This window comes from Phyllobates terribilis, unplaced genomic scaffold (assembly GCF_046119375.1).
Source record: "Phyllobates terribilis strain yellow unplaced genomic scaffold, ASM4611937v1 Scaffold_13__5_contigs__length_258822181, whole genome shotgun sequence".
NCBI lineage: Eukaryota > Metazoa > Chordata > Amphibia > Anura > Dendrobatidae > Phyllobates > Phyllobates terribilis.
The window spans coordinates 143,729,599-143,757,017 of NW_027362773.1; the positions used below are offsets into that span (position 1 = coordinate 143,729,599).

The 27,419-nt window shown below is 41.7% G+C and overlaps 1 protein-coding gene across 4 annotated transcripts in view; it reads right to left on the bottom strand.

The window, feature by feature from the left end:
• The window catches only part of BRSK2 (BR serine/threonine kinase 2), a 182,409-nt gene that overhangs the window by 52,018 nt on the left and 102,972 nt on the right, over positions 1 to 27,419 (bottom strand). For 2 of the 4 annotated variants that reach the window (XM_073658769.1, XM_073658768.1), the window contains exons 3-15: positions 20,937 to 21,022; positions 19,878 to 20,018; positions 18,616 to 18,732; positions 17,991 to 18,024; positions 17,816 to 17,884; positions 13,812 to 13,958; positions 11,003 to 11,034; positions 10,497 to 10,661; positions 8,797 to 8,894; positions 8,556 to 8,706; positions 5,957 to 6,017; positions 1,193 to 1,400; positions 361 to 409 (exon numbers count right to left, since the gene is read on the bottom strand). In XM_073658769.1, coding sequence (XP_073514870.1) covers positions 361 to 409; positions 1,193 to 1,400; positions 5,957 to 6,017; positions 8,556 to 8,706; positions 8,797 to 8,894; positions 10,497 to 10,661; positions 11,003 to 11,034; positions 13,812 to 13,958; positions 17,816 to 17,884; positions 17,991 to 18,024; positions 18,616 to 18,732; positions 19,878 to 20,018; positions 20,937 to 21,022 — 1,358 coding nt within the window. Of the gene's footprint in view, positions 1 to 360; positions 410 to 1,192; positions 1,710 to 5,956; positions 6,018 to 8,555; positions 8,707 to 8,796; positions 8,895 to 10,496; positions 10,662 to 11,002; positions 11,035 to 13,811; positions 13,959 to 17,815; positions 17,885 to 17,990; positions 18,025 to 18,615; positions 18,733 to 19,877; positions 20,019 to 20,936; positions 21,023 to 27,419 lie in introns of all 4 variants that reach the window. The other 2 variants (XM_073658767.1, XM_073658766.1) reach the window with 1 other exon arrangement.

The window sequence follows — 27,419 nt, forward strand, 5'->3', positions numbered from 1 at the left end:
CCTTCGTTGGATACTCCAGGGTTGCCAACAAATCTTCTAATTAGAGATAGAATATTAACGATGCTATCCCTTTATTAGTCACTTTTTTATCTTCTTCCTCCTTCTACGAATGTTATACTCTGTTATTCTAGAACTGCTCCGACAATGGTTCTCTCTGGAGTGTTGGGATTTGGGTTTAGGGTGGGTTAGGGAACTGAAGTTGAGATACTTTGTTCATGTTTTATACAATGGAATTACTATGTCATGTATGTTATTAGAAAGATGGAAAATTAGTATTTGGAGTTTTTCAATAAAAATTATTTGATTAAATAAGAAGGCGAAAGGGTTAGGAGTAATTATGGGGTGCGAGACAGTACTCACTCTGGAGATGATTCCGGTGTCAAGTTGGTCATTTCATCTGCTGTGGGGACTGAACACATATGAATGAGTTAATATTAATACAGTTGTTGCTCATTCATTTACCTATTATTTTTAACACCAACCAAGCATCTTTTTCTTGTCACCCATGCAAGATTTTTTGTAGTAAATAAGTATCAGCATATTAAGAAATTAATCACTGATCGCATCTGTTGACATTAGTTAGTAAGTACTCCCAATAACAATTATGTAGCATCTTTTAATAGATCCCTCTACATTGTGCAGTCCCTCTGTAACTCCTCATGGAGTTGTTGAATTAATGGACAACTGGGTGTTAATGATTCACATTTGTCAATGGGGCATGTCCTTACACAATCTGACAGTGTCCGCACAGATTGGACAGTATCAGACTGTGTAGGGATACACTTAATTCACATAGGGAATAGTCACATCTAGTTGTCTCAGGGCAAAAACAGAGGGACATCACAGAGTGACACAGTATTTTATGGTGAATGCAAATATTTACCAAAACTGATATGTCAGGAGTAGGGACAAGTCATTCTTAAAGAGGTTGTCCACTACTTTAACACTGATGGTCTATCCTTAGGTTAGGTCATCAATGTCTGATCGGTCGGGATGCAACACTTGGCACCAGCGCCGGTCAGATGTTCTAGTTCAGCTGACCGTCTACTGATAGTGGCCGCAGTCTGCTCTTCATATTAAGGTCTCTACCCAAACATTTTCTATATGTCAGTTTCCCAAAGTCTGAAGGAGACTTGATTTCCCAGCACTTGCATCAGTCACCCACTCTTCGGTTGCACTCGTTCTTTCTCACCTTGAAGTTTGCGGCGATGGAACCTCGGTGACCCCAGGAAATTGTTCTTGATTGAATTCAGTCTTGTCCTCCAAGGCATTCCACCAATACTTGGGCTGGATGGAGGGGTAGGGGAAGGGGTGCCCGCTGGACTTTCCTTGGGCGTGTGTACAGGCGTTCCCTTGGGAGTAGGGAGGGGGCTGCCACGGGGTGACGGATGAGGGGTAACCTGTATAAGGGGCACAGATTTGGGGGCCAGATCAGATGCGGGCAATTTGTTTGATGTTCTGCACGCATTATGCCCAGCAGGAGAGTTTGGAGCCCTTGATGGGACACTAGAGTTATTTGCTGCAGGAAGGGGATTGGAGCGAGTCGTCTGAAGGGGCTTCTCTGAAGTTCTGGGCTTGGGCGGGAAGGTGTGGGTTTTGGGATGAGTAAGACTGCAATCACTATGCCCTGCAGAGTCAGAGGTTGGTGTGGTATGTGAGGAAGAAGATGGGGTAGAGGACTGGGGAAAGGCAAAAAACCTCCTTATCGGCTGTGAGAGAAAACGTAGTAAGGAAGGCAAGAGGTAAAAGCAAAGAGAGGAAGGCACAGAAGAAAAAGCATGCCAAAGAACCAACAAAGAAAAACAGGACATTGAACGAAGCAGAAACACAGTCATAAAGAAATGGGCACGTAAATAAGAGCGTAATATGAAGAGGAGATAAAGGACAAACAGCAGGAGACAGAAGTGAAACATGAAAAATAATGGGAAAATAAGTACAGACATTTATCAAAGGGAGAAACGGAAGCAAGAAGGGAAAAACATGAGAATTTAAAAGCAACGGGGAAGAAGACGCAGATTGATAGATTTTGTGGGTCACAAATAGAGACGTTGAAGCAAAGCAGCCATGGGAGGAGGAACGATAATTTGTCAAATAGGGGTACAAAGGGTCAATGACGGAAGGAATGACAGCAGCCAAAATGAGGATGAAGAAAAGAAAAAAAAAGACATGCACGTTAGAAGCAGCACCCCAAAACCAGCCAAAGCGAGAAAGCAGTCTCGCAGCAATGAGAAAGCCATCAGCCAATCTACCGGCCATGTTGTTACAAGATAATCACAGATATGGATAATATTAGCAATCCTCCATACAGGTATTTTCTAAGTAAATGATAATATTCCCAACTGCTTACACTGGTCTATTTACAAGGCAGCAATATTCCCTTTGCTACAGTCCTAAATTGGTGAATACGAGGACATGAACATGACTGATCTAAGCTCTTGTACTCAAGAGAATCTGTAGTTTAGATTTAGATAGTTATCGATCCACCAAGAAATGGTGTTGGGTTAAATTAGAGGCATGTAATAAATTAATAAGCAATATTTGCTTCACATGCACTCATCCTCTGCTCTGATGTCAAACCTAATCCGCAGCCAAGTCTGGGAAACCCACCAGGACATGAAAAGAGGGGGCAGGAGATCAAATCTAAAAAACTGAACACCATAGGCAGAAAGATCTATGAATTTAACGCCTAAGGCCATATTTGATATAGAAAACAAGGATTTCGCATCTGTTAGTGGTCATCCACAGCTAGAAAAGTTGCACTAAGTTTCAGGCTGCAATTTCCCTTTCTTTCATTCATTTAAAGGCCCTTGACATGCAGTTTGCACATAGCTCCTAGTTTTAGACTTTCTCTTGTGGCTGTGTTTCTCCCTGTAATACATGTTGGATGTGACATCTGTCTATAACTAAGGTGCTGCTGCTTTCACTAGCTCTCATGTACAAGTACAGCTTCATTCTGTGCTGCCTTCCCTTTCTACAGTCCACGAGGGATCTCTTCTCCATTTCTGATGAACGTTGTTGCTGTATTTCCCACCTTTCTTGCACTGCAGATTCTTCCATCACTTCTCTGCTCTCTACACTCATACAAGTCTATGTGATCTCTCTTACTTCAGCATCCTTTGTGCTTTCTTCCCTATCTACAGCCTGTGTGACCTGCCCTCCATCAAAACTTGGATGCTTCTCCCTTCTCCACATTGAAATGTGTCCTACCTTCTTCTCTTCCCCGCTGCTATCTCTAAGGGTATGTTTGCATGTCAGATTTAACTAATTTAAATCTGTATGCAATCCACATCCCTTGCATGTGAATGGGATTTCTTCAATCTCCTTCACTTATACTGAAAAAAATCCACAGTTTGCCACTGCAAATATATTAGTGGCATATCACTTACAGTGTATCAGTCTGAAACTCCCATTAATCTCCCTTAATGGGCTTCTCCCTAGTATTTGCTTCAGATCTACAGCAAAAATGCAATAAATATAGCTACAGTTTTCTTTTGTGAATATACATATTGGATTTTAATCCGAGGTATGAACTAAGAGAAGCGAGGGGATGAGTAGAGAGCTGACACATCCCACAATAGTGTGTTTTCAGATCTATGCCAGAAGTATTAGGACAACCAGCTATGTGAAGGAGTTATACAGACTCTACAGCAACAAAATAATAGGAAGACTTTTTAAAAAGCGACTACATTTTCAAAAGTGTCCATAACCTTTAAGCCATGTATAATTATTTTGTTTATTTTATTTTTTTTTAATTAATTTTCCCAAATGCTATATCAGCCTCACAATAGCCGTATTATGTATTATACATAGGGAAAATATGACCTCTGTCACTGGCACTGGCCATCACACTGTAACTGGTAAATGTGACTGGGAGTATCTAGAGAAATAAGTAAGGAGGATTACTAAGTTTATGCTGCAATGCACAGATGTGATGTTATAATGGAAGCGTGTGCTGAATTACATAGAGCGCAGTTAGAACAGTAACATATAAAAATCAGAAACATGGATATTTTTCATTTATCCAGACATGACTATTAGCTAGGCATCCCAAATACAGTGTAAAGTAGAAAACATAGAATATTGTGCTACCTAGTGAAAAGTAATTATAATACCACGTGGAATATAATAGATTGTCATAAACCATTTCAGGAGCTCAGGTGACTTCACTCCAAATAAAAACGATATATATTATAGGAAAAATCATTCGGAATAAAATCACCCTGATACTGTGATACCGCAGTTTCCTCCGGGATAAATAAAGTATATCTTATCTTATCTTATCTTATCTGATTGGTGAAGATGACCAGGGGAGACAAGTGCAGGGAATTGCAAAGTTTTAATAAATGCATTATCCAAATGACTGCCGTGCAGATCCGTGCATAGACTGCTATGGGCTCATATTGTATCTCCATACGCCCCTGATTTTATAGAGAGGCATAAGGAGGATTTTCTCAGGGATCCGTGTGATAAAAATATTGGGATATATTACATTAGATGCTGTATTATGGAAGCAATTCCTCCCGGGGAGAAGAAAGATTTGCTATATCGACTGTGCCTTAGTTTTAAGACTAGGGCACCTCAGTGACTTCTGGTTGACTGCAATTCCTGGTAAAATTATGGTATTACTGCCACTTCCATGTTCCCTTAGTGTTACTAACAATGATAAGCAGAGTGGCAAGCTAAGTGGTTGCATGCGACGGCCTAGCAATCAGGTCCTGTGCGCCACCATCATCTAGAAGCGCTTCACATGTGGCTGGGAGTATGATCGGATATGTCCGACATTATATATATCTCTGGCTTTTATTCATTCCCACCTCCTGATGGAGCTATATTATCAGCGAAACACGCATCAAAGGTCTATCTGGGGTCTTGTGGTACTGTCCATTGCTTTGACATTATGTCATCAGGTAATATTATTTATGATTGAAGTATTTTTTCCCGATGTTTCTGATCATCTTTTGATGCAGCTATTGTGGTCAGACGTACATCTATACATCTACTAGTATTTGATTATTTATTCTACGGCATCATTAGTGGTATTATTCTATTTACCACAGCATTTCTTTCCCCTCTTTTTGTCTGTATTTTTGGGATAGGCATGTCCAACTTGTCTAGCCAATGTAGTCTCTCCACCTTTAATTCTTATTTTTTCAAGTTTGTATAAATATATTTCTTTTAATAAAGATTATATTTTTTATAATATATTGTTTGCACTTTGCAATCCTTGCGAGTTTGTAAGTATCTTGTATGTTTTGAGGCCATGCACGGGTAGCAGCAATGCTCTAGTAGGGGAGGAGAAGTCACCATGGAGTCCTAACCTAAATGGAGGGGTGCCCATGGAGCCCTAACCTAAATGGAGGGGTGCCCAGCTAGTGTTCATATCAACCACTTTCTGCCATTATCCATGTCACACAGAAATTGCACAAATACACACATGTGGATTTGACTTGAGTTACTGAGCAATGACTTATGTCATTCTTTTATGAATAAAATATCAATTTACTAAGTGAAAATGGTAAAAAACTTACATACAATGGGCCGAATGTCACATATTTTATAGAGTCAGTTTTTTTTGCCATTTCTATATAGATATATAATGGTGAGGTTTGATGTTATTATTTATTGAGGACTGAATGGTTATGTTAGTTTTGTATATAATATTATACCTTTACGACTACTCGGCTCAGTAACTCAAGCAGCATTTGTGTGCCCACTGTATACATAAGATATAGCGTTATACATATATATTACACCAAAGGCATGTATTAAGGATGACTGGCACAAACACGGGTTGACAAAAGAATGCCTCCCATTATTAGCTAGTTATAGTGATTGTGCAGTTATATGAAAGAATAGTTGTATGTGGAATCACAGCCCTGGATATTAAAGAAGGGGTGAAAGTGGGAGAAGGCAGGGTATAAGTAGGGGGCACAGAAATGGAGAAAGAGTCACTTACCCTGGGACTGCTGATGGGGCTGGTGGAAAGTCCTGAAGAAGCACCACTGATAGATCGCGACCTGAAATTAACATGAGAACATCTCATTTTTCATCCATTGCTACTTGGAATTCAAACACAATGGGCTGGTTGCATCAAAGCTTTCACGCCAGGATTCTGAAAGTCACAAACTTTTGGTGCAACTTGGAGTTGTGCCTAAATTTTGTGACTTTTTGCGACTTCACGCCAGTTTCTCCCAGGTTCGATAAAATGGCAGAGATGGGGTGGGACAGGGTGTGACAAATTCATGACAAGTGGCGTCGTTCACTATGCCACAAATCTTACTCAAGCAGGAGCTAGAATAGGATTTGTGGTGAGGCGCACACAGAGGTGTACGCGCCTCATCATGAATCTGGAGCGTCTGACTCCAGCACACCGCCTCACCAAGACCGGCGTGAACGCCACTCTTGATGAATCAAGCCTAATGTATTTTTGTAGGTTTCTCTCCTTCACTAGGAGGACAACCTGAACCGATACTTAAAGGGGTTGTCTCATGAACAACATACAGTGCCTACAAGTAGTATTCAACCCCCTGCAGATTTAGCTGGTTTGATAAGATGCAAATAAGTTAGAGCCTTCAAACTGCAAACGAGAGTAGGTTTTATGAACAGAAGCATAAATCTTACAAACCAAAAAGTTATGTTGCTCAGTTGAATTTTATTAAATTTTAAACATAAAAGTGTGGGTCAATTATTATTCAACCCCTATGTTTAATATTTTGTGGAATAACCCTTGTTTGCAATTACAGCTAATAATCGTCTTTTATAAGACCTGATCAGGCCGGCACAGGTCTGTGGAGTTATCTTGGCCCACTCCTCCATGCAGATCTTCTCCAAGTTATCTAGGTTCTTTGGGTGTCTCATGTGGACTTTATTCTTGAGCTCCTTCCACAAGTTTTCAATTGGGTTAAGGTCAGGAGACTGACTAGGCCACTCCAACACCTTGACTTTTTCCCTCTTGAACCAGGCCTTGGTTTTCTTGGCTGTGTGCTTTGGGTCGTTGTCTTGTTGGAAGATGAAATTACGACCCATCTTAAGATCCTTGATGGAGGAGCAGAGGTTCTTGGCCAAAATCTCCAGGTAGGCCGTGCTATCCATCTTCCCATGGATGCGGACCAGATGGCCAGGCCCCTTGGCAGAGAAACAGCCCCACAGCATGATGCTGCCACCACCATGCTTGACTGTAGGGATGGTATTCTTGGGGTCGTATGCAGTGCCATCCAGTCTCCAAACGTCACGTGTGTGGTTGGCACCAAAGATCTCGATCTTGGTCTCATCAGACCATAGAACCTTGAACCAGTCTGTCTCAGAGTCCTCCAAGTGATCATGAGCAAACTGTAGACGAGCCTTGACATGACGCTTTGAAAGTAAAGGTACCTTACAGGCTCGTCTGGAACGGAGACCATTGCGGTGGAGTACGTTACTTATGGTATTGACTGAAACCAATGTCCCCACTGCCATGAGATCTTCCCGGAGCTCCTTCCTTGTTGTCCTTGGGTTAGCCTTGACTCTTCGGACAAGCCTGGCCTCGGCACGGGAGGACACTTTCAAAGGCTGTCCAGGCCGTGGAAGGCTAACAGTAGTTCCATAAGCCTTCCACTTACGGATGATGCTCCCAACAGTGGAGACAGGTAGGCCCAACTCCTTGGAAAGGGTTTTGTACCCCTTGCCAGCCTTGTGACTCTCCACGATCTTGTCTCTGATGGCCTTGGAATGCTCCTTTGTCTTTCCCATGTTGACCATGTCTGAGTGCTGTTCACAAGTTTGGGGAGGGTCTTAAATAGTCAGAAAAGGCTGGCAAAAGAGATCTTTAATCCACACATGTGAAGCTCATTATTCTTGGTGCCTGAACTACTTCTTAATACTTCAGGGGGACCAAACAGAATTCTTGTGGTTTGAGGGGTTGAATAATAAATGACATTCTGAATTAACTTTTAACGTTTTAAAAAAAAAAAAAAAAAAAAAAAACAAAACAAAATTTGCTGCAGTGCATTTCCCACTTCTAGGCTGATCTACAGTACAAATGTCACAATGCCAAGTTAATTCCGCATGTGTCAACCAGCTAAATCTGCAGGGGGTTGAATACTACTTGTAGGCACTGTATATTACTTAAACACATGATATGTGATAAATATATGATTGCTGGGTGTCTGACCAATGGAACCCACAGAAATCACAAGCTCCCAAAGTATCCCCTTGAACGGAGCAGCAATGAGCATGTGCGACACTGAATAGAGATGTGGTCACACATGCTCACTACTGCTCCATTCACATAGGGTACTTTGAGACCTGTGTTCTTGTGAAAGGTGTCGTCCCAGCAGTTAGACCCCCAGCAATTATACATTTATCCTCTGGGTAGCTGATAAATGTTGTGGCCATACACATTAGATAAATGTTGGTCGCACTATATCCTGAGTCTGTGGTAGTCTTTCTCCCAATTCCCAGTGAGAACAGATGCAAGCGCGGCCATATGTATGGGAGGGTCAGGGAGATTAGTAATAACATATCGAGTTCCTTTTGAAATTCTCAACGTGGCTTATAAAACTGGAGATGAGATTTACCTCTGCCCATGCTGTGCCATCTCAATAGCTCTGCGCGCGGGTACTGGTGAGCCGCCATCTGTACCACTAAGCACTTCCATAGATTTTCTCTCTGGCCTTCTCTTCCCATGACGAGTCAGCATCGGAGAGTCGACTCTTTTTCTAGGTGGGTCTATAAAAGATTACAACAATGACCAAGAAATGTAACGTGAAAAAATTAAAATGTATGCTAAATGACAGGAGTAGAGAGCGGATACTTTACCGATGTCTGCTCTTGGAGGGAGATCTTCATCTTCTTGGCTGGGATACCTCTCCTTACGATCCAATAACAAGAAATAAATCATCTTCTCCTGGTTCTCTCTGAATATTAAGCAAGAAGTGGTTTACACAAAGTTCAGCTCTTGTCTCTCATTATAAGAAGAATGTGCTGATTTCGGTTTTTTCACTATAATTAAATCTTTTATTCTGTAAGAGGTATGGCAGCCAAAGATGTGCAGATGAATTGACATTGATAGTTGAATGGTTGCTTGTCCTTGTATAATGGTAAATATCATATGTCTATTTGCATTTCCCTGGCATCACTTTGGTCCATTAATGCTCCGTAAGACTGGTTAAGTGCCCACTCCTGGGTACTTAAAATCAGCTCCAATTTAAATGAATGGAATGGATCCTATTCAGGTGAATAGTAGCTGGTCTGCAGTACCAGGAAGGGGCCACTAAATATGTGACGGAGCGGTGATGTTTCGCCCTGAACACTGTTTACATCTGTCCTCTGCCAGAGCTTGAAACAGCTGATCGGTGAGGATGCAAGGTGTCCCAATTGTGGATAACCCTTTTAAATGTATACACTAAGCTCCCTCTAGTGGTAGCAGCGGGCAGTAAAAACCCTGAAACAAAGCCAAGTAATCTCCTTACAATGCGTACTGACAGTGCGCTCTCTTGTCGACTTGTCACTTCTCATCAGAGCCAGCGAAAGAGCGCACTGTCACTGTGCAATGAGAAGAATATTGCACCGTGAGCTCATATACATCAGAACTGACAATCAATGCATGCTCAGTACAGCATGTACTCGCCCAGCCCCTGAAATGGATATCACTGATGACGCTTTGTTTCAGGATGGGGACAGAGGCTGCAGGAGTGACCGCAGCCTCTGTCCCTTGATGACGTCCCATTTGAGTATCCCAGCATGCATTGGGGACTCTCAAACAAAGTGTCATCAAAACTGAAATAGGTAAAAAAAAAAAATAAATAAAGCAGTTAGATTAGAGAGGGAAGGATAGGGACTTTTTAATTAAAGCATATTAGAAAAATGTATATTATCAAAATAAATAGAGAGATATTAGGATGAAAATCAATAAGATTGACCACCCCTTTAAGTGTAAAGTGGTTGAATGCCAGCTCAACTCCACTGACATAAATGAGGCTGAGCTGTAATAATCGAAACAGATGTGAGGTTCTTTTGGATGAAAGCAGCCATGGTTTTCATTCCTGGTTAACTCTTTGAAGCGTGAATTTGTCTGTGCAACACAGAGGATTATGAATCCATATTCCAGGATCACAAAAAAAATACATTAGCACAGACTAAGTAATGAAGTAGTAGGTGATGGTCAAAGTGCCGGGTCATAGTCTACCTAAAAAAGTTGAATGAGACTAAGCTGCAATACCCAAAACAGTCCATGAATATGAGTGGCACTGTTTCTTGGAAAAGGCAGACTTTTTCGGTCATTGGATGTGGATAATTGCACTCACTGTAGAAATCGGAACGAGATCGGAATACAGTGCATGGACTGGCCGGTGGCTCTCTCGAGTGTGATTTCTGCCACGCTCGGGTTGGGAGAGCTGCTGGCCAGTCAGTGCATTGTGTTACGATCTTGCTCCGATTTATGCGGCCATCTAACTGTGCCCTTATACATATTGCGAAGTGTAAAGCAATAAATAAAGAAAAGCAATGTAGACCCTTACTCTTCAGACAAGAGGTCCTGCAGTAATTTGTTGCGGTCTCTAAAGCAGCCTAGGGAGTGCATACTTTCCAATACATCAGGGTCCACATCCTCCAGCGATGGCAAAGACCCCATCTGTACCTTCCTGGGAACTGCCTGCTCTGGTTCTGGTTCATTCTTGCCCCCACTGTATTAAAAAAAGGTCTGAACATCATGCATGTACACAATTCTCCATGTACACAGCCATCTGTCAATGTGCTATATGTACGCACTGTTGCCAACCATCTATCTGTCAGTAAGCTTAATATACACACACAGCAATCTGTCACAGCCACTAATCGTCAATTCCATGCACATCCTATTTACAGACACATTTATCTGTCATGGACAGCACTTCTCAGATGAACCCTCACAGCTATGACTGGTTCATATACAGAGATTTCCGCCATATATGAACGCGTCACATGCATGCACTACAAATACAGCACATACACACAGAATGAGATCTGCCATGGTTTATATACTCACATGTACCAGCTGTGCTTCTGAATGTTTTCTAACTGCAAGGGAAAAAACATACAACTAACACATACTGCTGTACGTCATCCATGCTAGAGCTAAGTGTGACACGGCACAAGGTACCGCACTTGTTCTTCATATGGGTGCACACCTTAGAGACAACTGAAGGAACCATAGAGTCATTGCCGAAAGCGTTGTACCCTTGAAATTGTTCCAGAAAATGAAGTGTTTTTCCCAGAAAATTATTGCAAATACACATGTTTTCTTATACACATGTTTATTTCCTTTGTATGTATTTGAACAACACAATAAAACATAGAAGGAAAGGCAAATTGGACATAATTTCACACAAAACCCTCAAAATTTGCCAGACAAAATTGTGGGTAAACAACTTTGTTTCAAGCATGTGATGCTCGTTTAAACTCACCTGTGGCAAGTAACAGGTGTGGGCAATATAAAAATCACACCTGAAACCAGATAAAAAGAGAAGTTGACTCAATCTTTGCATTGTGTATCTGTGTGTGCCACACTAAGCATGGAGAACAGAAGGAAGAAAAGAGAACTGTCTCAGGACTTGAGAACCAAAATTGTTGAAAAGTATCAACAATCTCAAGGTTACAAGTCCATCTCCAGAGATCTTGATGTTCCTTTGTCCACAGTGCACAACATAATTAAGAAGTTTACAACCCATAGCACGGTAGCTAATCTCCCTTAATGGGAACAGCAGAGAAGAATTGATGAAAGGTTGCAACACAGGATAGTCCGGATGGTGGATAAGCAGCCCCGATCAAGTTCCAAAGAAATTCAAGCTGTCTTGCAGGCTCCGGGTGCATCAGTGTCAGCGCGAACTATTTGTCGACATTGGAACGAAATAAATCGCTATGGCAGGAGACCCAGGAGGACCCCACTGCTGACACATAGACATTAAAAAGCTAGACGGCAGTTTGACAAAATGTATGTGAGTAAGCCAAAATCCTTCTGTCTTGTGGACAGATGAAACCAAGACATAGCTTTTTGGTAAAGCCCATCATTCTACTGTTTACCGAAAATGGAATGAGGCTTACAAAGAAAAGAACACAGTACCTACAGTCAAATATGGTGGAGGTTCAAAGATGTTTTGGGGTTGTCTTGCTGCCTCTGGCACTGGGTGCCTTGACTGTGTGCAAGGCATCATGAAATCTGAAGATTACCAAAGGCTAATGGGTTGAAATGTAGTGCCCAGTGTCAGAAAGCTGGGTTTGCATCCTAGGTCATGGGTCTTCCAGCAGGACAATGACCACAAACAAACTTCAAGAAGTACCTAGAAATAGATGGGAACAAAGCGCTGGAGATTTCTGAAGTGGCAGCAATGAGTCTGGATCTAAATCCCATTGAACACCTGTGGAGAGATCTTACAATTGCTGTTGGGAGAAGGCGCCTTCACATGAGAGACCTGGAGCAGTTTGCAAACTAAGAGAGGTCCAAAATTCCAGTTGAGAGGTGTAAGAAGGTTGTTGATGGTTATTGGAAGCCATTGATTGCAGTTATTTATTCTAAAGAGAGTGCAATTAAATATTAAGTTGAGGGTGACAACAATTTTGTCTGACCCATTTTTGGGGTTTTGTGTGAAATTATGTCAAATTTGCCTTTTTTTCTCTGTTTTTATGTGTTCCAATACACAAAGGAAATAAACATCTGCATAACAAAACGTGTGTAATTGCAATAATTTTTTGGGAGAAATACTTCATTTTCTGGAATAATTTCAAGAGTGCCAATATATAAGATAAAGACATTATTTTGATCATGTAAGAGGTTGAAGCACATGTCCATTACAATCTAAAAGTACAGGTGATACAATTGCCACATAAATTAAATAGAGCTGAATTTGGTAACTTTATCTCTACTCTGGGTCACAAATGGATGGTGGGTTTGGGGTTCCTAATATCTTGTAATTGACTTCTGAGCTTGTTAATACATTTATTTCTGCTAACACCAGGGGGAGCACACTGCAAATGTATTTATTATAGGGTTCAATGGCAGCTGTATACATTTCTGTGCAGTGAGCTCCCTCTAGTGGTGTCTGCAGATAAACGGAATTTCGTTATGTAGGTTTTAAGCTATGTGAAGGGAAACTGGGGCTTTGGAGCTCTGCATTTGTAAAATGGAATTCTGATCCTTAGAAGAAAAATATACACCTAGGTAGAATGGATTTAATTAAATGATTGCTATATTTCCATGCCCTAACCTATCTCAAACCACCAAAAATATATATTTAGCACTCCAAAAATAGTTGTCAAGATGACGATACATTCAGTACAGCTATCCCCATGGTTTTTGAGAGTTACTGAACACAGAGGAGTCAGAAAGGGCTGGGGGCCACACAGAATGGCATAGCGGCTGCAGGTTTTGCGTCCCGGCTATATACTATATAAAACATATTGTTTGTTGCAGTTGATCTATACCTGCAATATCATGCTCCTGATCTGTATCACACGAGGGAATTCTACGCTGCTTTTTTATCCACTGTACTCCTTAATTTTACCCCAGATGTATATATTTTGCAATTATTTTCAGCCTCTCGTACAGAAGGTAGTTACTGGAGCTGCTCCAGGCTGTTGCACCATTTTGCATGTCTTACTATGCTAAATTTTAATGATGGAGAATGGAGATGCTGATGGCAGCTTGACAACACAATGATGTAATACACAATCTCCATTTTAGTTAATTTAAGCTCCAACAACCTGTCCTCAAGGCTGAAGAACTAATAATATCATCTGTCTCCAGCTGAAATTAATGTCAGGGTGAAGAGACTGCCTTTGATTCCCTCCTTATTACTCACCGTCAATCTCTTGATAGGATCCACCTCGATCATCCCACATAGAAGGTTCTGACAGTCAGGGGGAATAAAATGTGGCATATGGAAGACCCCTCGTTTTACCTTCTCTAGGAGCTGCCGTAGGTTGTCATCATCAAATGGGAGAGCACCCTGAAGTGCAACAAAACAGTCATGGACTCGGCTGTCAAAAAATCAACTCTAGTGATGCAACAATATACAGTTATGAATTAAAGGGAATCTGTCAGTACGATCAACCCTCCTAAGCCGTACATATGGGCAATAAAAAGGATACCTTGATATTTGTGATCCGATGTCTTATTCCACAGAAATCCACATTTTTCTTAATATGTAAATGAGCTGTTAAGATCTATGGGCCGGACATAGATCTCTGCGAGAAATTGTTTTCAGAGCTTATTATAAATGAAAGGAGGTGTTACCAGTGTGAGACATGTAGATCAGGAGAGCGGACTGTCAGTCACTACATGTCTCACACTGGCAACATCCCTTTTCACGTGTATTATCCTTGAATTAGTATGATGAGATTTATCCTTTTATGTCTGTTTTGTCATGTGATTAATAATATCTGTGGAGAACTGTTCCCTATTTGTTTTCTAAGACTTCTTCTGGGGTGCACTTAAGTGTGTGTAACTCTTTTACTATGTCAAATCTTCAACCTGACATATTAAGTGGTAACGATGGTGATTACGGGAGGTCTTTATGTCGTATCTCGCTTGTACTATTTGACTATCTTTCATCTGCTCTATAACAATACAATAAAATGGTTGTTCTCCTGTATATACCGGATTATCATAACTGAGGATCTGTGAACCTGCCTCCTTTTTATGGGTGCTAATATTGCGATGTGTTGTAAGCGTCCTAATCTTCCCATAAATCCTCTCGGTTTCCGCAGGACACATAATGAGGTCATTCATTGCTGATAAAAGTTATATCCAACTTACTAAACAGAACAGCAAGAAAAGAAACTTTTCAAACTTTATTATGACATTTTTTTTCCTGCCACAGCAGCATTCATAAAAGTGTTGAGTTGTGCTAGCGCTGCAGTAATCTGTAGGGAAATGTTATGTGTCCACAGAGGAGACGGCAGGAGAACAATCAGAGGTAAATGCAGATAATTACATAACGTTCTGAAGGATCAGACGCTCCACACATATATAGATAAGGAGGATTCTTCATAATGAAGCCCAGAATTCGCCTAGTGCTGAGTCAAAAAAAAAGTATTTGTCTGGATAAAAAATAAGTATTTCCACTCTTAATCTAAAGACCCCATACACATTAAGCTAAATTTGTCCGACAGTCTAATGTGTATGGGGGCCACCTAACAGATGATGTTGGGGGGCATAAGGATCCGGCCTGCTGAGTTTCAGTGGAGTTTCTCCAGGAGAACATAGGAGTAATTGGCTAAAATGACCGTTCTTGTGTAGTGGGGATGGCAGGAGAGATATGTATGGTGGGGCCTTAAGAAGCCACGTACACAATAGGTAGCTGTCTCTCTCAACTCCTAGAACCCCAACACCAAAAGATTTGGCAGTCAAAGGCAAACATGCCAGATGCTTATCTCTCATGACATCATCTTTTGGGGGAGCCCCAAAAATATATTAGACTGTCGGCCGAGCCCGGTGATATCAGCTGGTCTTGCAAACGTTAGTCTAATGTGTATGTGGTCCTTAACTCCACGCATGGACCTTCTCATTTTGTGTTGCACTTTTAAAGGGGTTGTCTGGTTTTGAAAACACATGTCCAAATACACAGCAGGTTCATGCATTATACAGACAACCCATTCATTTTTATTGGGAAAGTTGTAATACCTCATTTTCCCTATGGGGGTGCTACAGAGAAACTGAATACTAGACATGTAAGCAGATTAGAGTTTGGGGCAGCCTTTCTGAGTTTTTCATCTGATGATCCTTTTAAGGCTATGTGCCCACGATGCAGAAATGCTCCAGATTTTTCCAGAGGGTTTCTGCATCTCCCTGGCAGAAAAAAACGCATGCGGATTGTCCATGCGGATTGTACATGCGTTTTCCTGCCAGGGACATGCGGATGTGAAGCGTTCTTCACTGGCTTTTCCGCATGCGGGTTGTCAAGCGCTTTCCAAGCGATTTTAGCATCACTTGGAAAGTGCTTGTCAACTTGGTCACACTATATAAATCCATGCAACCAGCATGGATTTATATAGTGTGACCAAGTTAATAGTTGAAAAAAAGATTAAAAATGGTAAAAAATAAAAAAAATACATTATACTTACCTTCTGATGGCCCCCGGTCTTTTCTCCGCTGCGTCTGTTATCTTCTACGGCTCGCGGTGGTCTGAAAGGTCCTTTTAGACCATCGCGAGCCGTAGAAGAGACCGGACGCAGCGGAGAAAAGACCGGGGGCCATCAGAAGGTGAGTATAATGTATTTTTTATTTTAATTCTTTTTCTTTTTACAGGTACCATGGTACCCAGGTCAGGAGGAGAGTCTCCTCTTCTCCAGACCCGGGTACCATCCGCACATTGAATCGCTTAATATTCCCATGTGCACATGTAGTCATGCGGATTCCATGCGTTCCAATGCAAGTCAATGGCGGCGAAAACGCAGCGTTTACGCAAAATAATTGGTAGTGCTGCGGATTTTTCCACAATGATAATCCGCAGCGGAAATTTCCGCAGCATGTGCACAGCACATGCGGATTATCATTGGGGAACATGGCAGACCTTCTACCAAGCTTTTTTTTAAGCGTTTCTGCTGCGGAATTGCCACTGCGGAAATGCTTAATAAACGCATAGTGGGCACACAGCCTAACGCTGATGCGGATGAGTTGTGGTCAAAAAACGCATGTCAAAGAAATTCATACATTTAAGAAACCACATACGTTTTTTAAAGATGCAATAATTGAAAGCATTTGCCACCTGACCTGGTCCATATATTTTATTATTCTCTACATTACTAATATATTGCACTGTATGTGCTTTGAGTCTGGTCATTCTGAGTCTGCATCTACACCTTGTTGAGGGGGAAAACTATTTCCAATTGACTATGGCCATAAATACCATTGTTTCCACTATAGTCCAGATATGGCCACTGTCTCCATTGTGTTCTGTTTAGTTTATTGCTAGACTTTATTACATTCATTATATTCCCATCTCATATATTTATTGCATATCCACAGGAAATGTCATAAATATATCATAGATGGGGGTCTCGCTAATAAGACCTGCACTTATCTTGAGAATGGGGTCCTGAATCAAGCTGCTGTCAGTGGAGAGGTGGTTGGAATTCCCACACAAATGAACGGCAATTCCGACCATCTCTTCACTGACAGCGCCCCCTAGCTGCTTATATTAGACAGATGCAGGTCTCCTTGGTGGGACCTGCATGTACTATACATTTATGGAATATTCTGTGGCTATGTAAAAAATGTTTGGGATTAGAATACCCCATTAAATGCAGGGTTTTCTACATTTATTCATCATGCAATATGATCAGGGAGGCGTCAGATTGTCTACAGATTTATTCTGTAGCAGGAAAATGACCCCAAACATACAATCAATGTCATTAAGGACCATCTTCAGTGCAAAGAAGAACAAGGCATGGAAGTGATGATATGGCCCCCAAAGAGCCCTGATCTCATCATCAGATCTGTCTGGGATTAAATGAAGAGACAGAAGGATTTGCATTAGCGGCATCCACAGAAGATCTGTGGTTAGTCCTCCAAGATGTTTGGAACAACCTCCCAACCGAGAGCCTTCAAAAACAGCGTGCAAGTGACAAGTAACTAGAAGAACTGATGCTGTTTTGAAGGCAAATTGTGGCTGATTTGATTTCGATTTTGGTTTCGTTACATCACTTTGTATTTTGTTTATTACTAAAAATAAACTATTAACACTTCTATTTTTTAAAGTATTCTCGAGTTGCAGAATTTTTCCACACCTGCCTAAAACTTTTGCACAGTACCTTATTTTTAGTAGATTGCCATATAAATTGGTCAAAAGATATAAAATCTCACCACTAGTAAAGCGAACAAGATGACTCCACAGCTCCAGATGTCAGCCTTCCTGCCGTCATATTTCTCACCCTGCAATGGATGTAAAGGCGTGATGAAATGACAGTCCAGCAGTGCCCCCTAACTTCTAATATTGGTAATGCACCCTGATGTCTGTGTTACATCACTGATTACTCACCCTGATCACTTCTGGACAGGCGTAATGTGGAGATCTTGAAGGAGAGAAGAACATGCAAAAGCTGTAAGTACTAACGTAATAAATCCACTCGCTGCTCTTAGTATTTGTCACACTAATACCTAAATACTAACACTACAATTTCCCTCAGGATCAATAAAGTGTATCGTATCGTAAAGCTGGTCTCCTACATGTCCTATATGTCCTTACTAGGGTTGAGCGAGTATGTTCTGTTAACCCTTTCGCCGAGTATGCTCGGGCCGAGCTCCGAGTATTTATAGCTGCTTGGTGATATGGTTGAATCACTCCCGTGTGCATGATTTGCAACTGTTTGACAGTTTTATTACATGTGAGGAATGTCTTTTTCTTACACATTCCTCACATGTAATAAAGCTGTCAAACAGTCGCAAATCATGCACACGGGAGCGATTCAACCATATCACCGAGCAGCTGTAAATACTCGGAGCTCGGCCGAGCATACTCGCCGAAAGGGTTAATAGAACATACTCGCTCAACACTAGTCCTTACATAAGTCATAGTATTTTCTGTGGTCTTCTACTCATGTTATGTCCCTACTTTCTAGAGGGGATAAGTTCAATATAATTCCCAATTTACTTCCACTACTTACCCACAACTGGTCTCCAACAAGCTGTCTCCGACCTGCAGAGAGGCCATCCCGAAATCTGCTATTCGGATATTGTTCTTCTCATCCAGAAGTAGGTTCTCAGGCTTTAGATCTCTGTGACTGATAAAGAAGGATTGATGAACACTGATTATCTTAAGGCCCCCATACACATTAGATTAATGTCAGTCAAAATCACCGATATCAACGGGTTCAGCTGACGGTCTATTGTGTAAGGGGGGCGCTGGCCAACTGATCATCGGGGGAGTTGCTAATTGGGCACGTTTGATTTAGCACTACCAATCGCATTCTTCTCTGGTAGATATGCTGCAGGTTGACATGTCAACCAGTAGCTCAAAGCACAGGAGCATTTGGCCAAGAGAGTGCTCTTGTGCATGGGTCAGTCGGCTGAGATAGCTGAAGGCTGAATGATCGGCCAAAGCATTGTTCGGCTGACAGTCATCTAATGTGTATGGCAGCCTTTAGGGCCCAATTATTCAAGCTGACCACGGTCGTTAAACAGCTGCCAATTGTCTATAAACAAGCTGGTCAGCAGCCATCTATTGGTCTGTTTAGATAAGCCAACCAGAATGGCATGAGTGCAGAACGATCGTTAATACACACATGACGTTGTGCTGCCGATGAGTGATCCAGTCACCCGACGAATGAGCGTTTTGCTGTCGGGTGATTGCCGGCCTATTTACACAAGCCTGATAAGTGGCAAACAAGATTTCTAACAAATTCTCATTCCCAATTATTGGATACTCTAAACAAGTCTTAAAACAAACCACTTCTGATTATTTCATCATAGTTTTCAGTCAATCAAAAATTCCTGAAAAAAAATAATAATCTGCTGGGAGCAATTTTGCATGTTTGACCCTATACTCCCAATTGTCACAATATTGAGATAAAATATGTAAAAAAAAAAATTAAAGTAGCAATTTAATGTGAAGCCCTTAAAGGAGAAGTTGGGTAACAATGTGAAAAAAGGGAAGTAGACAGAAAACAACGCAAGACTTAAAAACTTTTTAGAAACAGTGATTATGAGACTTATATATACCATAGAGCTATCTCACTAAGTAGCAGAAGTTTTTAAGCTATTGCTCCGCAGTTGATTTGCATTTGGAAAGCCAAAGTGTGGACACGACCGCTACAGAAATTCTAAAAAGCGCAAAATTCTAAAGAGCGTGCTTAAAGTGATTTTATCCGATGAATCAGAGTTTCCAAAATGGCTAAAGCAGGCCGGTCTCTTTTGTAAATCCGCTTACCAGATGGAGTGACTGTGACAGAAGTCCAAGGCTGAAATGATCTGACGGAAGAATTTTCGTGCTTCCTTTGGCGTGAGACGTCCTTTCTTTACCAGATAGTCAAAAAGTTCTCCACCAGAGACGTGCTCCAGAACCAAATATCTAGAGGAAGCACAAGGAGAAAATGTGATGTCAGGGGCAGTCAAAAGGAACAGCAAAGCGAAACATAAAAAATAAATGGGGTGAACTTATATTAATATATTCAAAAACTCTATACATTTTTAAAAGTGGAGCTCTACTTTTAAACACCTGACACGTCAGAAAATGTCATTGGTGGTTTTGGTGACCTCTATCAATCGCAATGATGAAGGAGATACAAAGCCCCTGATACCATCAAACTTTATTTGAATCACTTTCTATAAATAAAAAAAAAGTATTTTTTAATTAAAGAACATGTATAAAGCTTCTGTACCTATAGATGCCAACAATTTTAATAAAATCTATTAACCTTCTAAAAGGCCCCGTACACATCAGACTATATTGATAGGACTGGCCAACAATCTAATATGTATGGGGGCCTCCCGACAGATGATGTCAAAGGAGAGAAGGATCTGACCTGGTGAATTTCAACCGATCCTATTGTTCTCCCACAGATATGCCACCACCAGAAGAGTCTGGCACCAACGCTCTCATACAGAACAAAGGAGCGCTCGACCAAGCCGAGCGTTCCTATGGATGTATGGACAGATATGAGATAAAGCAGGGTTGGGCATGTTGAATTTCAACATGCCCACTCCTTTTGTTCTTATAGAAAAAGGCAGCTGCCTGAGAGGTTTGCTAGTGGCATATTCCTATCTCCCCATTCATACCCAGCTGAGCCAAGCCAAGCATGCCTGTATATTGGAAGGTCAGGGGGATAGCTGATCGTTTAGGATTCCAAACAGAAGGCAGGCCACCAATTTTAAAGACGAAATAAACCCTTAAATTAGGAAGGAAAGAATAGACGCAAAAAATGTAATGATAAATATGCTGAAGGGCAAAACATACGATAAGATATATACTTTTATGGCGTATACTCACAAATATTTCTTGTTCTCGTAGACATCATGCAGCTTTAATACATGCGGATGCTCGATAAGCTTGAGTATAGCGATCTCACGCTCCACCTGTGATCAGGAAGAGGAGGTTAGATAAAGTTATAATCAAACAGTAATAGGACGTATACATAAACTAAAAGTATGATAAGTGTAGAATTACAGGACACTATATGGCGGGTGTCTGCCTATGCACAGCCACATCTACACTAGATAAAGGGACTAGGTACTGGATCTCCACTGATCTGAGGAACATTGGAGATCCAGAGGATGGAAAAAAGAAAGTATTTGCAATTGCAGAACCTTTTTTTATATTAAAAGTTCCTATGTAGGCCATATCTGTGATATGATGACTGCAGCTCTAAGGCAGAGAAGAAGAACTGAAAGAATGTGGAATAAGGGGATGTGATTGCAGACGGCACTGACAAATCTATTTCTGTTCAGTGCTTTTTACATGCAGTTACGGCTGTTTGCTCGTATTTTTCTACAAGCAGCAGTAGTAAAGGGTGATGAGCGCCTTCAAAGCTGACGATTTCCCATAAGGCCATGTTATGCCTGTCAGTTTTTAGATCTTTTTCTAAACTTCCAAGTGAATTGTAAGTGTGTGGAATAAAGGAGACGTCATTTAGCTACAATTTTATCCTCCTGCTAAAAAAATAAAAATAATGATGTACATAGCTGGCAATAACCCTGTTTTCATTTGTGGGGGACTGACCGGAAAAGGGGTGTGGTTATGAAAATTTAATATTTGGGAATTTTGCTCTTTCAGATTAAAATATTCTTAAAGAGGATCTGTCACCATGTCAAAAGTGGGCAGTTTTTGCTCTTATTTTCCTCCTGTTGCTCCTGTGATTGTTGCACTTTTTTTTTAAAATCCGCCATACAGTTCCAGAAATATGGACATTTATATTTACTGCTGAATTTTATCGCATTTACAAAGGGGGCGTGGCTCTCAGATCCTCTGGGGCGTGTCTTTAGGCTGCTCTGCATAATTACCCTGTAAGCACTGCCCCCTTAGTAAAGACCATAAAAATTAGCGCTAGATAAAAAGGCCAATATCTCTGGAAATGTTTGGTGGATTATAAAAAATCAAAACACAGAATACTCAGGGGAACACCTGAATGCCAGCCATATTGTCATGGGTGTGTCAGGTGCGACAGTCATTCTGGATCCAGCTATAGAAGGTCATTGCGCTTGGCTCTGCATGCACCTTCTTGATCTTTCCATCTCTGCAGTTCAGTGATATCCTGCTCTCTCTAGGACCTAGCAGTTACCTTCACCTTCTGCTGCTAATTGACACACCCTTGCTGGATGTTTAAATACCCTCAGTCGCCGGTGATACTATTTTCCTCTGTCCAGGCTTGAAGCACTAGCAGTCGGCTAGTGGCTTCTTGGAGAATAGTTGGCGTGATCTCTCTGGTGTCTTCACAAGCTAAGTGTATTCTCTTGTCTGTTTACCTTTTTGTCTTTAGTTGCAGTGTGGGCTGACTAGAGCTCACCCGGTCCCCTCCCTATCTAGGGCCTATCGCTAGGGGCAGTCAGGGATTAGGTTTCCTACTCGGCGATAGGTGCGGAACCTATTTAGGGATGTTAGGAGAGACAGGGTGCTATCAGATCTGCCTACGGGTCTCCACTTACTCTTTCCCTAGTGTTTGGGCTTCCTCCCCCTCTTTCCGTCGTTGTGCATTTAAGGCCCCGTCACACTTAGCGACACTGCAACGATCCCGACAACGATATGACCTGTCAGGAATCGTTGCTGCGTCGTTATGTGGTCGCTGGTGAGCTGTCAAACAGGCAGGCTCATCAACGATCAGGGGAGCAGCGACATCGTGGAAAGAATCTTTCCACGATGTCCTGCTCCTGGTTACGAGCCTGCTGAAGCAGGAGCAGGCTGGTAACTATGGTAAACATCGGGTTACTAGGGGCACATGTGCTCCTAGTAACCCGTTGTTTATCATGGTTACCACTCTGCTACAGTGAGCGGGAGGTTACCGCTCACTTTAGCAGGCTCGTAACCATGATAAACAGCGGGTTACTAAGTGCGCGTGTGCCCCTAGTAACCCGATGTTTACCATAGTTACCAGCCTGATCGCTGCTCCTGCTGGTCACACACAGCGATGTGTGCTGACCAGCGGGAGAGCAACGACCAAAAAATGGTCCAGGACACTTTGCAGCGATCAGCGACCTCACAGCAGGGGCCTGATCGCTGCAAAGTGTCACACATAGCGACATCGCTGGTGAGGTCGCTGTTGCGTCACCAAAACCGTGACACAGCAACGATCTCGCTATGTGAGACGGGGGCTTTAGTCTTTCCCACACCTTGCGTGACACATATTGATAGTCACCCAACTTTGCATGTAAGGGATATAGCTCAGAAGTTGGTAATCAGAATTTTTAACACTCTATAGAACATGTGTCTTTTTCAGTTATAGAGGGAAATGTTCTTTAGGAAAACATATATTAATACATAATGAAGAGCAAATGAAGATTGAATATTACTATAAGTACGCTAAAATCCCACCACTGAGCTTGACTGGCCCATAAGACTGGCGGAGGCTCCTTGCAACCACCCTTAAAATTGATTTTAGGCTCCGGCAATAAGATTATATTCATATATGTGTTCGCCAGGAATGTCCATATCCTGAGGTCACATTGGATCCAGTCACTCGGATAATCTCATGTCACATTCCCTCACAGTATACTCAGAGAACAAGCCCCAGACACCCCAACCTGATTAGCATCATTATCAGCCTGGCCCCGGGAGGGGACTGCGCAGAAGGAGGCAATGATTACTTCCTAATCTTTAATTATCCACTTTCTAATGTACAGACACATCAAAGGGAAGGGGTGGGAAGTGGGGGAGGGAGCAGCGAAGGAAAATATTAAACTAAAAAGAAAGGGACTAAAAAATATTGCTGCGAGAAAATGATGAAATTGGGGCAAGGAAAATGTGAATTTAGGAAGATAATGAATGAGGAGACTCAGGGCACGAATACAGACAAGGAGAAATAGAGAAGCAAAAAAATATGAGAAAATAGTATAATAAAGCCCAACTTCACTAAATTCAGGTACTATAGTGTCCTCCCCTATACATACAGTATTGAGGGTTTTTTGAATATCATTTACCTCCTCTCTTTGCCAGACTACAGAGCAGCTGCATACAGCAATGCAAGCTCAGGTCGCCTCAATGCAACCATGTTTTACATAGTTGCCCATTTACAGTGGGTACGGAAAGTATTCAGACCCCTTTAAATTTTTCACTCTTAGTTTCATTGCAGCCATTTGGTAAATTCGAAATAGTTCATTTTTTTCTCATTAAAGTACACTCTGCACCCCATTTTGACTGAAAAAAAAACAGAAATGTAGAAATTTTTACAAATTTATTAAAAAAGAAAAACTGAAATATCACATGGTCATAAGTATTCAGACCCTTTGCTCTGTATTGAGTAGAAGCCCCCTTTTGAGCTAGTACAGCCATGAGTCTTCTTGGGAATGATGCCACAAGTTTTTCACACCTGTGTTTGGGGATCCTCTGCCATTCTTCCTTGCAGATCCTCTCCAGTTCCATCAGATTGGATGGTGAACGTTGGTGGACAGCCATTTTCAAGTCTCTCCAGAGATGCTCAATTGGGTTTAGGTCAGGGCTCTGGCTGGGCCAGTCAAGAATGGTCACAGAGTAGTTCTGAAGCCACTCCTTTGATATTTTAGCTCTGTGCTTAAGGTCATTGTAAGGTCATTGTCTTGTTGGAAGGTGAACCTTCAGCCAAGTCTGAGGTCCAGAGCACTCTGGAAGAGGTTTTCATCCAGGATATCTCTGTACTTGGCCGCATTCATGTTTCCTTCAATTGCAACCAGTTGTCCTGTCCCTGCAGCTGAAAAACACCCCCATAGCATGATGCTGCCACCACCATGTTTCACTGTTGGGATTGTATTGGGCAGGTGATGAGCAGTCCCTGGTTTTCTCCACACATATCGCTTAGAATTATCACCAAAAAGTTCTATCTTCATCTCATCAGACCAGAGAATCTTATTTCTCATAGTCTGGGAGTTCTTCATGTGTTTTTGAGCAAACTCTATGCGGGCTTTCATATGTCTTGCCCTGAGTAAAGGTTTCCGTTGGGCCACTCTGCCATAAAGGCCCGACAGGTGGAGGGCTGCAGTGATAGTTGACTTTATGGAACTTTCTCATATCTCCCTACTGAATCAATGGAGCACAGGCACAGTGATCTTGGGGTTCTTCTTTACCTCTCTCACCAAGGCTCTTCTCCCACGATTGCTCAGTTTGGCTGTACGGCCAGGTCTAGGAAGACTTCTGGTGGTCCCAAACTTCTTCCATTTAAGAATTATGGAGGCCACTGTGCTCTTATGAACCTTGAGTATTGCAGAAATTCTTTTGTAACCTTGGCCAGATCTGTGCCTTGCCACAATTCTGTCTCTGAGCTCCTTGGGCAGTTCCTTTGAGCTCCTGATTCTCATTTGGTCTGACATGTACTGTGAGCTGTGAGGCCTTATATAGACAGGTGTGTGCCTTTCCAAATCAAGTCATATCAGTTTAATTAAACACAGCTAGACTCCAATGAAGGAGTAGAACCATCTCAAGGAGGATCACAAGGAAATGGACAGCATGTGACTTAAATCTGAGTGTCTGAGCAAAGGGTCTGAATACTTATGACCATGTGATATTTCAGTTTTTCTACATTTCTGTTTTTTTTTCAGTCAAGATGGGGTGCAGAGTGTACTTTAATGAGAAAAAAAATGAACTTTTTAGAATTTACCAGATGGCTGCAATGAAACAGAGTGAAACATTTAAAGGGGTCTGAATACTTTCCGTACCCACTGTATTTGAATGCTAGCCATGTAATACTTGTAATACTACATTCCTCCTGTTGAGGCAGCTCATCACCGAATCAGCATCAATATATTTAGAAAATTCTTTTAATTCTTAAAATACCAATCTCTTCTCATGGTAAACTTACAGAAATCAAGGACTATCCATTATGGTTTAGTAAACGTGGCGCTGGCACACATGTCTTCTCTCCCACGACAAATAAGGATCCGGCATGTAAAAATTCAGCATGTCCCATCCTTCTTTCCCTCAACATTTCAAGTGTGGAGAGTTGGGATTTCCAGTACATATAAGATGGTTGTCCAGTTTGGTCTATAACCTTATTGAAGAGGTTTTCCAGGACTGGACTATCTTTTAGCTATCTGTAGAATAGGTCATCCATATAAGATTGATGGAGGGCCGCCATCGGCACCCTCATAATCACATGTAATCCACTCCGACAGCGGCAGGAACTAGGCAGTGGACAGTATGTAACACAGCAGCTCCATACATTGCCTAGTGGCTACTAAGGGTACTGCACTTAAACTACCATCCACATGAAGTGGAGATAAAGTGCACAGATGGACCCCCACCGAGCTCATATTAATTAGCTATTTCAGGGATATGTATGGGGGAGAGTCGAGAGGCCCCCTATTGATTAGATGGTCAGCTGATCCCGCCGATGTTGGTAGGTTCGGCCAACGTTAGTCTGATGTGTATGAGGGCATTTAGTTTGCTTGTGGCTTGAAAGAAACAAGGTCTGATTTTCTTTTTAACAGCTCTTCGTTAGGGATTATAACTAAGCAGGACCACTGGTGACCACCCTTTTAATTCCACTCCACGGGTAGAGGAAATGCAAGAGAGAAAATACGAGTCATAGACAAATTTTTAAGTTTGAAGTGGAGCTGACCTTTAATAAAAGTGATTTCCCATCTCCATCACTGAATGGAAATGACTTTTGATTGTAAAGTATTTATAGAGGACTGAAAGCCTCATTAGAAAGATGATTATCATCATTTAGTAACTATAGGGCTGAATGTTAAAAGGAGATATATTTGAATATTAAAGGGAATCGGTCACCAGATTTTTGCTTATCCATCTGAGAGCAGCATGATGTAGAGAACAAGACCCTGATTCCAGCGATGTGTCACTTGCTGGTCTGCATGCTGTCGTTTTGATAAAATCACTTTTCCTGCTGCAGATATAGCAGTTATTTGAAATTGGAGCTCTATAACCTCACCCCACCACTGTTTGGCAGCTTTCTGCCTATGCACAGTGTACAGAGTCAGTTACCAATCAGTGGTGTGGGCGGAGTTATTCAGAGCTCATGAATATGCTTGACTACCTGGCAGCAGGCTAAGTAGTCCTTGAATAATAATCTCTTACTAGTTAAACAGTGATTTTATCAAAACTACACTAAGCAGCCCAGTAAGTGACACATCGCTGGAATCATGATCTCTGTCTCTACATTATGCTGCTGTCACATTAGGTGGCAAAAACCTGGTGACAGATTCCCCTTAAAGGGATTGTCCACCATTGACACTTTTTCCCTTATGTTTACATGTTAGTCCAGGGGTCTCAAACTCGGCTGGGTATATGGGCCGCACATGGAAAAAATTTGAATTTGGGGGGCCGCATTCTTTG